Source organism: Crocuta crocuta, unplaced genomic scaffold, assembly GCF_008692635.1.
Source record: "Crocuta crocuta isolate KB4526 unplaced genomic scaffold, BGI_CrCroc_1.0 scaffold139, whole genome shotgun sequence".
Taxonomy (NCBI): Eukaryota; Metazoa; Chordata; class Mammalia; order Carnivora; family Hyaenidae; genus Crocuta; species Crocuta crocuta.
Window position 1 is genome coordinate 8,194,914 of NW_027533258.1, and position 11,120 is coordinate 8,206,033.

Here is an 11,120-nt window from a genome sequence, read left to right on the forward strand (position 1 = left end):
GCGAGGGCCCCCGGGGGGGGCAACCCCCCCCCCCCCCCCAGCAGGTCCCTCGAGCCTGCACCTTGACCTTGGCGGAAATCAGTGCTCCTCGCCTCTGGGGTTCTCTGGCTCATTCCTGCCACTCGATCTTTTCCTTCAGAATAGGAATCTCGGCCGTTCCTTCCACCAGATGTCAGTGTCTGGGAAGAGGGGGCTCCCTGTCCTTGGCTGGGACGTCTCCCAAGCTCGTCTCCTGGGATTACAAGGAAAGCTTCTGCCCCTGGAAGCAGGGAGGCGGAGGGCACGGGGTGGGGGTGGGGGACTCTAGATGGATTTCCAGCCACCCTCAAGTCCCTGAACCCGAGGACATGGCTGGGGGGGCCGTTGGGGGCCCCACTGGGCTTGCAGAGGAATTGGTTTGTTGACTTTGTCCTTATTGTCATCATCATTAACTCTGAATCACTTGCCAGCATTTAAGCATTGAGACGCTTTGCCTAATAATCCCCGTTTTCGGCTTCTCTGGAGTCGTATCACCTGACGGCACACCGGGCTGGATGCTGGAGGCTCAGGCTGTGTGTTGTCGTGCTGGCTCGACAACAGTCGCAGGAGCTAGGAGGGATCCGCTGGTTACATGCATCTCCGCAGACCCCGCCCCTTCCCAAAGCCAAGGTCACTNTTCACACAGCCGCCCAGCTTTGGACTTGATGGCCTCTGTCCAGAACCCTGGGGTTTTCTTTTCCTTTTTAAAAAATTTTTTTAGAAGTTTATTTTGAGAGAGAGAGAGAATGCAAGCAGGGCGGGGTCAGAGAGAGAGGGAGAGAGAGAATCCCAAGCAGGCTCCATGCTGTCAGCGCAAAGCCTGGCATGGGCCTTGAACGCACGAACCGTGAGATCATGACCTGAGCTGAGATCAGGAATTGGAAGCTTAAGCGACTGAGCCTCCCCCCGCCCCGGGGGCGCCCCCAGGACCCCTGGGTTTTCTGCACAGCCCTTACCTTGAACATCAGACGGCTCCCCACCACAGCCCCTGCTGGCTCCGCGGTGGGGGTGGGTAGAGTCTGCGGGGCTCGGACCCTTGCCTCCCCGAGGCTCCAGCCGAGGCTCCCACGAGGGACAGGAAGCAATGGGCCCCGGGGGAGTGGATCCCGGGCTTGAAACGAGCCCAGCAGGAGGGCCGCTAAAACCGCCAGGTGCCGCGGACAAGCTCGGGCAGAAGGAGTGTGAGACGGCGCAGGAATGTCTGCGCTGCCCTCTCCTGGACGAGAGCCAGCCCCGAGCACGCACCCCGGACCATCCTTTCACACGCTCTTTGTTCGTGGAATAAAGACGGTGAAATAAAACCCACAGGGTAGGGGTAACCTGTTGCCCTGACCCTCAGCCACGGAATTAATTCCTTTCCCTGGAAGCAAGCGAGGTTATCGGCTTCCAGAAGGATCCTGTACGTGAATAACCCAACTGTGTGCATGTTTTCTCTTCCTCTCTCTCTTCTCTCTTTCTTCCTGTGCAAGTGGTATTACACTCTCAGTGCCATCTCACACCTCGAGCTTTTCTTCCCCACCCGGCGCCCCGTCCGCAGCTGCGCGGAAGAACTTTCTCCTGGTGTCTTGGGCTCTCGATGCAGACCCCACGGATGCCTCTCTGCCCCACGGTTGTGTTTTCGCTCCTGCAAACTTGGGTGCTGGCAGACACACCGTGTACACACATGCGGATCCAGCCGTAGGGGGTGGTCTTTGATGAGCAGCCCCGGGGTCGGAGGCTCAGGCTGTGTGTGGTTTTCTTGGGTCCTGTTACCGCGCTGCCTTCCAGAGAGTTCCGACCGATTCCAGCCCCTCGGGGGCGGGCGTGGGTGCCGTTCATTCAAAAAACACGAGCCTCCCAAGGTCGCCATGCACGTTTTATCGAGCGGGCACCCGAGGGGAACATCTGTAATGCTGTGTCCCGGGCTCAGGGCCTTCCCAGCGGCCCCCAGCCTTCCAGACAAGTCACTTCCTCCCTCGTCCTGTGCCCTGCAGATAAACTGCGTGACATTCCCTCATCCGGACACGATACCAGAGCAGCAGCTGCTGAAACCCACGGAGTGGAGCTATTGTGACTACTTCTGGGTAAGTGGTGCCTCGGTTTCCCCCGCTCTGTGACTGCCCCTCCCCCCGCCCCGGCAAAGATCAGGAGTGGACCCCCAGAAGGGGCATGAGGGGCCTCGAGCTCAAAGAAGAGGGTCCCCTTAGGTCTCAACAGGAGATTTGGCATCCGAGGCAGGAATTTAAGCCCCTCTTGGGAGTCCAGATCTTTCCATAAATCTCAGAGAATCCACAGGATTTTCCTGCGGGGCCACATGGAAGCAAAGTCCTGGGCAGAATGCACATAAACCTGAGGTCACGCCTTTGCTGGACACCTTGGGCAAACGTTCTGCCTCTCTGGGCGGCCTCCCTGCTTCCATCAGTGATGAGGAGGTTGAGGGCAGGGATTGGTAGGAGGGCTCCACCTTGAGCAGCTGTGCTTCTAGAACTTTTGCATCCCATTTACTGAGTGCGGAGTTTCAGTTTTGCAAGGTAAGAAAAAGGTTCTGGAGAAGGACGCTGCTGATGGTCGCGTGGGACCATGGACTTGAAGCCACCGAGCGGCATGCTTAAAAACGGGAAGGTGGGAAATTTTATGCGAAGTGTATTTTCTCCACAATTAAATAAATACCTTTTGACAAATGCGAAGCCCACCTGCCCAGACACCCTGGGAATAGTCGGCATTTGCATCTGAAAGTCGGCAAGGACCTTGACACCGAGATGGGCTCCTTCTGGATTCGCGTGGTGGTGACGGGTGCCCAACCTGGTGACCTTGTTAAAAACCACTCAAGTGTACGCTTTGGGGAGAAAATGAAAGCGTTTGCAGAGACCCTGAGGAGCAGTAAATAAACAGAATAAATAACTGTTTCACTACCATGCGGAATGGATGACTACCCTTTTTTAGATTTGCTAATAACCAAGCACTAGACAAAAGTGCTTCTGTTCTGTTAACGAGTCACCTGCACTCGAAGACACCCAGTGAGTCCTCTTGACCCAGCTGTGTTTCTTCCAGATGCTGGGGGTCCATGCAGGGGTGTCAGACATCGTGGGGAGGGCTCTGGGGGGGCATCAGAGGCCTGAGGGGCTGAGCTCAGAGGTGACTCACGGTGAGCAGGGGACGGAGCGTACGCTCCGTAGGCGCGGGGAGCTCGCTAGTTTTTATTCTGTTCGCAGTCGGAAGATGCGGGAATGCGATGGGATCTAGTTTAGAAGCGTCGCGCAGGTAGGGCTGTGAGCCGGCAAGGGCGGGGGGCAGTGGCAGGTGCGGGGGCCCAGGAGACTCCAGGACAAGTGGCTGAGCTTACGGACGCTCAGCTATTGTGTGGGGGCATCTGGGAGCCCTGGGGACCCAGAGGGAAGCGCGTGGCCCTGCCCCTCGCCGGCATCCAAGAGCGCGACATTTCTGTGTTCTCATCCCCATTCAGGCTCCGCTGGGACCCTGCCCCTCACTCTAGGGTTTTATTTCCCCGACCACCATCTTTTCCGCTTAACGGAAATCTCCCTGCTGACACGGTCATTGAAGCCCACCTCTTCCGGCTGGTTTTCCCCAGTGTGGACAGATTGCCTGGCTCACCCATCCTGTGTGTGGGAGGCAGATTGAGGTTTGGTGCTTTGGGAGATTTTTCTTTTTCTTTTTCTTGAATTGTTCTTAAGTTTATTTATTTATTTTGAGAGAATGCTTGCGCACATGCGTGTGATGGGGGGGGGAAGAGAGGGAGGGAGGGAGAAAATCCCAAGCAGGCTCTGTGCTCCAACCCACGAACCTCGAGATCATGTCCTGAGCCGAAATCAAGAGTCAGATGCTCAACTGCCTCAGCCACCCAGGCGCCCCTCTTTTGGTTTTTTCTCAAGGTGAAGTGCACGAATCTTAGACCTGGAGAAGGGGCACCTGGGGGGCTCAGTCAGTTAAGCGTCTGACTTCGGCTCAGATCATGGTCTCACGGTTCGTGGGTTCGAGCCCCTGCGTCGGGCTCTGTGCTGACAGCTCAGTTCCTGGATCCTACTTCACATTCTGTGTCTCCCTGTCTTTGCCCTTTCCCCCACCTCGCTCATACTCTTTCTTCCAAAAATAAACAAACATTTAAAAAAAAAAAAAAAGACACACCCGGAGAAGCTTTTAAATGGCCAGGGCCACTTTGCTTAGACATGGTGTGTTTTGTGTGGTAGTGATCTCCCCGTCGCAAGAGGTGTTAGCAGTGTGGCCCAGAGGGCTTCAGCTAAGGATTGGAGACCCCATATTGGGAGAGAGTTCTAGGGGAGGGGGGCGTCCATAGACTTCAAATGCTTGACGATGGGAAGCCGGGTTCTCTCCGGGAAGCACCCACCCTTTCCTGAAGTTCCCTTCCCTTAAAGGGTTATTCCCCTAAAGAATAGCCCAGTCTTATTGCAAGGTAGAGGGCGTAGAGGGGACGGAGCCTATAGGATTGGAAAGGCCTGGGCGCGTCACCCGGTGGCTGAGCTGAGGCGAGGATCAGGTCTGTTGGACCCTGCGACAGGGTCCTTATCGATGCACCTGTCTGACTGCAGAGGATGTGTATTTAACGCCTTCCGTGAAGTCCCGCAGCAGTGGAGTCTGGATTCCTGGTGGGGAAAGGCGTAGTGGGCGACGCGGGTGTACGTGGGGTGCCAGCCAGCGCCTGGGAAGTCGCCCAGAGCCGGGAAGAGCCTAGTGGGGCCCGGGCGGGAGGCGGAAGGGATCCTGGAGGCGGTGTGGGTGAAACAAAAGAAAACATTGAACTCTGAGTATTTGCTTGCAGAAGGAATCCCATTTGGTTCACTTGGCCGTCTTCCCCGAGTCCTGACTTATTTAAAAAGTAACTAATATTAGGGGCAGCTGGGTGGCTCGGTCCCTTAAGTGTCCGTCCGACTCTTGATCTCGGCTCCGGTCGTGATCTCACAGATGTCGAGTTCGAGCCCCGTGTCGGGCTGGGCGCTGATGGTGCAGAGCCCGCTTGGGGTTCTCTCTCCCTGTCTCTGCCCCTCCCCATCTTGCTCTCTCTCTCTCTCAAGACAAATAAATAAACAGAAAAAAAAAAGTAACTAATATTAGATACCACGAAACGAGCAGTGAGTCGATGGGGAGCCTGTGCTAAGCCGTTTCCATAGGTCATTTATCGTGAGATGGGTGCCAGCATCTCCCCAGCCTCCCAGGTGAAGCAGCTCCCCAGCTGGGCTGTCCGCCCTGCAGCCTGCCCTTTGCCAGAACACTCTGGCCTCCCTTCAGTCCGGTCTCTCCCGGAAGCCACTGGGATCTTTGGTGAATGTGCTGGAGAGGATTGCCCCTCCCCGGCCAGTGCGGGAGCTGACGGGAGGGCTTAGGGTCTGGCTCACCTGCCCCCCCGCCCCCTCCAAGGCCATAGACTGTCCCAGCTTAGGGTCAGGCCACCAGGACTCCCCAGAGCCCCCCGCCCCCAGTCTGGTTGGGAGCAGTAAGCCCTGGGGCATCGATGCCTGCGGTCCTGGCTGCCTGCCTTTTCTCCTCTTCCCCAGACTGCCAGGCTCTGGGGTCATGGGGGTGGGGTAGGGGTGGGGTGGCGGTGGCCGCGGGGCTCGTGGGGGCAGGGTGCACCAGATGACACGCAAGCTGGGGGCAGGGGACACACACAGCCCCCTTGGGCTGAGGTCTGCTTGCCAGGCGCACCCGGGTCCCTTCCGCGGGCCCTTCCCTGCACCCCGGACATCTCGTCACCCAACCTCTCCCGTGCTTCTGTGTCCTCTCCAGGCTGATAAGAAGGACCCTCAAGGCAATGGCACCATGGCTGGGTTTGAACTGCTCCTTCAGAAGCAACTAAAGGGCAAACAGATGCAGAAGGAGATGTCAGAATTCATCCGGGAGAGGTAAGACCGGGGCCCCCGCCCAGCTCCCGAGATGGGTCGCAGCGCCTCCTCGGCCCCTGAGCCCGAGGTCAGGGGGCGAGCGGCTGGGATGCGCCCTCTGCCCGCCCAGCGCCCAGGGGAGCGCGAGGCCGGAGGCCCCAGCTGTGGCTCTTGGGACGAATGTCACCTCCAGATGCGCGGCTTTGGGCTGTGCGATATTTTTAAGGCTTGAACCTTAAGCGTTTTAGTTGTTGTTTTTAAATTGGTAGATTTCACGTGACAAGCCGGCTCTCTGGCGTGTCTGGAGAGAATGGCCAGAGCCAAGTGGCAGCCAGCCCCGTGGAGGGAGCCACCTTCTGGGTTGCTGGAACCTTCCTCCCCTGCGGGGTCTGCACACAGGCTGGCCTGGCTCCTTTGCTGACCTGCGTGGCCCTCATTTGACACTCTGCCCCCATCACAAGGAAGGAGAACGTTCCCTTGTTATTTCATCTCTAAACCAAAGCTGTGTCCCCAACTTTGACCCTGTTCCCCCATCCTTGCCTTCGGGCGGGGGTGGGGGGGCGGTCAGGCTGACGGAAGAGCCCAGTGGGGCCATTAGGACAGTGCCAGGATTATAAGCGTGGTTTTGCTGAGGGACAGTTTGTGCAAACAGAAAGGAGGGCACAGTGCACTCGGCCAGATGCACACAGGGCGGATGATAAGAAGTTCCTTCCGCGCCTCCTGCCCTTTCAGTTCCTCCGAGCTGAGACCCTGTGAGCTCACACGCACAGGCACACACACCCGCACATCCATGTGCACACACCACCCGCCACATGTGCACACGCACACGCATGTAGCTTTCCGTCTGAACTTTCCAGGGCACACTGGAGATACTGATGGTAAATGACAATATGTTTAAAAAATTTTTTAAATTATGATAATCCTTTAATAATAATTCTTGGGCGTTTTAAAGCACCTCTTTTCCTTACGAGACGCGCCTTCTATTTGTTTGATCAAATCTTTGTTTTAGGACCCATTAAGCTGGCAGGGAGTAGAGAGAATGCCTAGCTCACGGCTCAGCTGCGAGGAAACGATAGTATCAAACAGGAACAGATGGGCATCTGGGGGGCTCAGTTAGTCAAGCACCGACTTCGCTCAGGTCATGATCTCACAGTTTGTGGGTTCGAGCCCCGCGTCGGGGTCTGTGCTGACAGCTCGGAGCCTGGAGCTGCTTCAGATTCTGTGTCTCCCTCTCTCTCTCTGTTCCTCCTCCACTCACGCTGTCTCCCTGGGGAGGGCTGAGCAATGGCCAGGAAGTGACGGAGGCGGTGATAGCCTCCAGCCAGTCCCCGGAGGCGGCCAGAGGTGCCCAGGAGAGCAGAGCTGGGAGAGAAGGAACATGGCTCGGGGGTCTCTCAGGCCAGAGCAGAAAATGATTCTTGCCCAGGACGATGCCACGGGGCTCGGTCAGGCCACCCATTCCCACATCGCCACCCCCTTGGGCCATCTGCCTCGGAGCCACTGAGAACAAGGGCTCCAGCCCCTCAGAGCATCTCTGGGGCCTTCCCGTTGGCTGAGCGTCGGGCCCGGGGCTTCTGAGTGGTGGCTCCTGTCCCTGCGGCCCGAGGATCACTCAGGCAGTGAATAGTGCCTGTGAGGACACTAACACGGAACGCTCCCCGGAGAGTTGCCTTGAAAGTGTGTCGAGGGCCCGCCTGCTGGGAGCAAACACCAAGGCAACTTCCCTCTCTAGGGCGATGGAATCAGCCGCCTGCTCTGAGCACTGCTTGGTTTCCATGGAGATCCCTGTGCCCCGCAGGCTTGCTGGTTGGAAGCCCTGGGAGCTGGGAGGCCGCAGGGACAGGTGCTGTTCCTTCTCTCGTGGGGTGTCACCGCCTTGGAGGGTCTAAACCCGGAGCGCTGGGGGCTGGACGGGAGGCGAGGCCCACCGCGCATCCCTGGGGGTATCCAAGTTCCCTTCATTCACCTGAAGCCCTCCCGAGGGTCCAGCCCTGGGCTGGGAGTGTGTGAACCAGAGCCCAGCAGATGGCTGGGAACATCCCGTTTCACAGAAGAAGAGACAGAGGGTCAGAGTTCATTCATTCAGCAGGTATTTGGGGAACACCTGCTGTGTGTCAGACGGTCGGACAAGAGCCTCGAACTGTCCGAGCGTCTGGTCTGGCGGGTTCCTGTACACAGTTCACACGCGGCGGCAAGGCAGCGCGTCAGAGCGCAGTTTCCCACCGGAGAGCTGACGTGTTGGGTTTTCTCCTTTTTGCAGGATAAAAATCGAGGAGGAATATGCGAAGAACTTAGCTAAGCTCTCTCAAAACTCCTTGGCTGCACAGGAGGAAGGGTGAGTGGGGAGGGGCAGGAGGCAGGAAGGTGGGGGGTGGATTCCTCTTTACGGGATCACTGCCACGGCCCCACCTAAATGGGGAAGGCTGCCCGCGACCCCAGGGGCGCGCATCCACGCTCGGGGCGGGGCGGCACCCGTGACCCCAAACGCACGCATCCATACTTCGGGTGGGCACTTTCACACTCTCTGGTGACCAGGGGCCTCCCACCGGATGCTGGAGTATGTCAGTGCGCCCCTGCTCCCGGATCCCACCTCTGAGGACAGGCTGGGAAGAAGCTGGGTGGGCACGATTGTGTACCCGGCCAGTGTTGAGAGTTCTCTCTGGTGGCCCCAAGGCCCAGGCTCCCCTCCCTTTCTGGTTATGACAGTCCTGACCGCCCTGGGCGCTGCTCGGGCTGGGGAAGGCTCACCTGCACCCTCCCAGCCCAGAAGCATCCCCGGTGAGGCTTCTCTGCCTGTCTCCTAACGAAGACTTTCAGCCTGCCGACGGGAAGGTAGAACGGCGCAGCCACCGTGGAAAACCCTTAGGCAGTGCCTCACGCTAAACAGAATGGCCCTGTGACCCGGCAGGTGCACACGTAGGTTTATACCCATAAGAACTGAAAACAGACGCTCGGAGTATGTGTACGTGTGTGTGTTCATAACAGCACCATCCACGGCAACCCAAATGGCCATCAGGGCCTGGATGGAGTAGCAAATGAGGGTATGTCCACACTGGTAACGTGGGTATGTGATGGCACATTATTTAGCCTTAAGAAGCGATCAAGTCCTGATCGGTGCTGCCATGTGGATGAACCTGAAAAACATTACTCTGAGTGAAAGACGCTGGACAGAAAGGTCACGTGTTGCGGGGTCCTGTTTCTATGAAATGTCCGGAACAGGGAAATCCACAGGGACAGGATGAAGGTGGCTGGTTGGGAGGAGAGCCACTCCCTAATGGGTAGGGCTTTGGGGTGTGTTTTTTTAAAACATTTTTAAAATATTTATTTCGGAGAGACAGCATGAGTGGGGGAGGGGCAGAGAGAGAGAGGGAGACCCAGAATCCGAAGCAGGCTCCAGGCTCCGAGCTGTCAGCACAGAGCCCGACACGGGGCTCGAACTCACGAACTATGAGATCATGACCTGAGCGGAAGCAGGATGCTTAACTGACTGAGCCACCCAGGCACCCCAGGTACGGGGTTTCTTTTTGGGGTGTGCATTCATTTGCTTGGACCGCTCTCACAGAGAGCTATAGACCTGGTGACTGAAACAGTAGAAGTTTAATGTATCGTGCTGGGAAGGCTGGGAAGTCCAAGATCAAGGTGCCAGTAGCACTGGTGTCTGATGAGAGCTCTCCTCCAGAGTTCCAGATGTGGCCTTTCCCAGCAAGCAGGCTCTCTGGGGTCTCCTCCTACAAGGATCCTATTGGATCGGGCCCCGACCCCTTATAACCTCACAACCTTAATTACTTCCTTAGAAGCCCCATCTCCAAATAACAGCCACGCTGGAGGCTTAGGGCCTCAGCGTATGAGTTGGGGGGGGACACGATCACTCAGTACGTAACGGGGTACAGGTGTTTTGGAACAAGATAGAGCTGGTGGTTGCAGATCACGGTGACTGCACTCAATGCCCCACAAGACTGTTCTCTTTAAGACCGTTAATTTCACGTAATGTGACTTCCGCCTCGGTAATCAAGACCAGCAGGCTGGGGAGGTTAGAGGCCAAAGTTCCCCCCGAGGCCTCTCCCACCGGTGCGGTCTGTGATGGGACCCTTTCTGCAAGGGGAGCCCAAGGAAGGAGGATGCTGTGTCCTGTGTGGTTGTGGTCGGCGGACGGCTGCGATGTTGAACACGTCCAGATCCGCCCGCATGGCTTGAAGCCCTCAGGGGATGGGCCGTGCCAACCAAATGTGGCTTTGATTATGGCCCCTGCGTGGGCTCGTGACGCGGCCAAGAGGCTGCCTCTACAGGACTGTCACTGACCCAGTGGGCACGGGGTGGCCCCAGGGGGTCCGGGGCTCCTCTGCAGACAGAAATGAGCTTCCCCCGGGGGCTCCCTCCTGCACCAGGCACTGGGCTCCAGACGGCGCTGTCGGGGGGAGCGGGGAGTCGCCCCTCTGACCCGGCAGGGAGGCATCCCTGGACATCCCGGTGCCCTGCAACCACAGTGCCGCTCCGGAACTTTCCGGCTGCCGCCTCCTCGGCCTGGGCTGCTGCCAAGGACACTGCATCCTGCTAACGCGCTCAGCATATGCTCCCAGCTACACGAGCCAGGCCCTGGCCACCGCCCCACACGCACACGCGCTGAACAGACATGGGCAGCCTGTCACACGCATGCACTCGCTCGCGTGCACAGACGCCGCACACCTGCACCAGGGGCATGAACGTGTGCCCCGTCGCCGTGCACACACGCGCACACGCGCACACTCCTTCCAGCAGGCTCCGTGGGGTGTGGCGGGGTGGTGAACACATGGGCCCCCTCGTAGAAATTTGGGGCAGGCTGGAGCCTAGAAATTTGGGGCAGGCTAGGAACGTGCTGGTGTGGCCAGGGCGGGGGACGTCGGGGTGGCTTTGAGGCTCGAGCACTGTGGCCGCGTCAGAATCAATAGGGTGTGTGCACATTGGATAAATACACAAGATCGGGTTATTTATTCTGCCTGCAGTTGGGTTTTTTTGTTTGTTTGTTTTTGTGCTTTTTTGTTTTTTTGGGTTTTTTTTCCCTCGCCTGTGTGGAAAGGAAATGGGATTTGTGTCTTTTCTGGTTGGTAATTGAGCCAGGAACATGCGTTCCGATTTGGCATGCCTCGGACGGAACTGCCTCTCCGGTCTGATTTCCTTCATTAACCTCTCATCAGATGGAAGAATCGGTCTTCAAGTGACAGCGTTTTTAAATTGCTTTTTTCTCAATTGTGAGGTGTCTCGGGGGGGGGGGCTTGGAGGAGGTGGGGGGTT

At 57.6% G+C, this 11,120-nt stretch overlaps 1 protein-coding gene across 1 annotated transcript in view; it reads left to right on the forward strand.

Moving 5' to 3' along the window:
• Positions 1-11,120, forward strand: part of GAS7 (growth arrest specific 7) — a 140,660-nt gene that overhangs the window by 108,051 nt on the left and 21,489 nt on the right. The window contains exons 6-8 of the mRNA XM_077746546.1: positions 1,992-2,081; positions 5,758-5,873; positions 8,113-8,187. Of these exons, the coding sequence (XP_077602672.1) occupies positions 1,992-2,081; positions 5,758-5,873; positions 8,113-8,187 (281 nt within the window). The remainder of the gene's footprint in view (positions 1-1,991; positions 2,082-5,757; positions 5,874-8,112; positions 8,188-11,120) is intronic.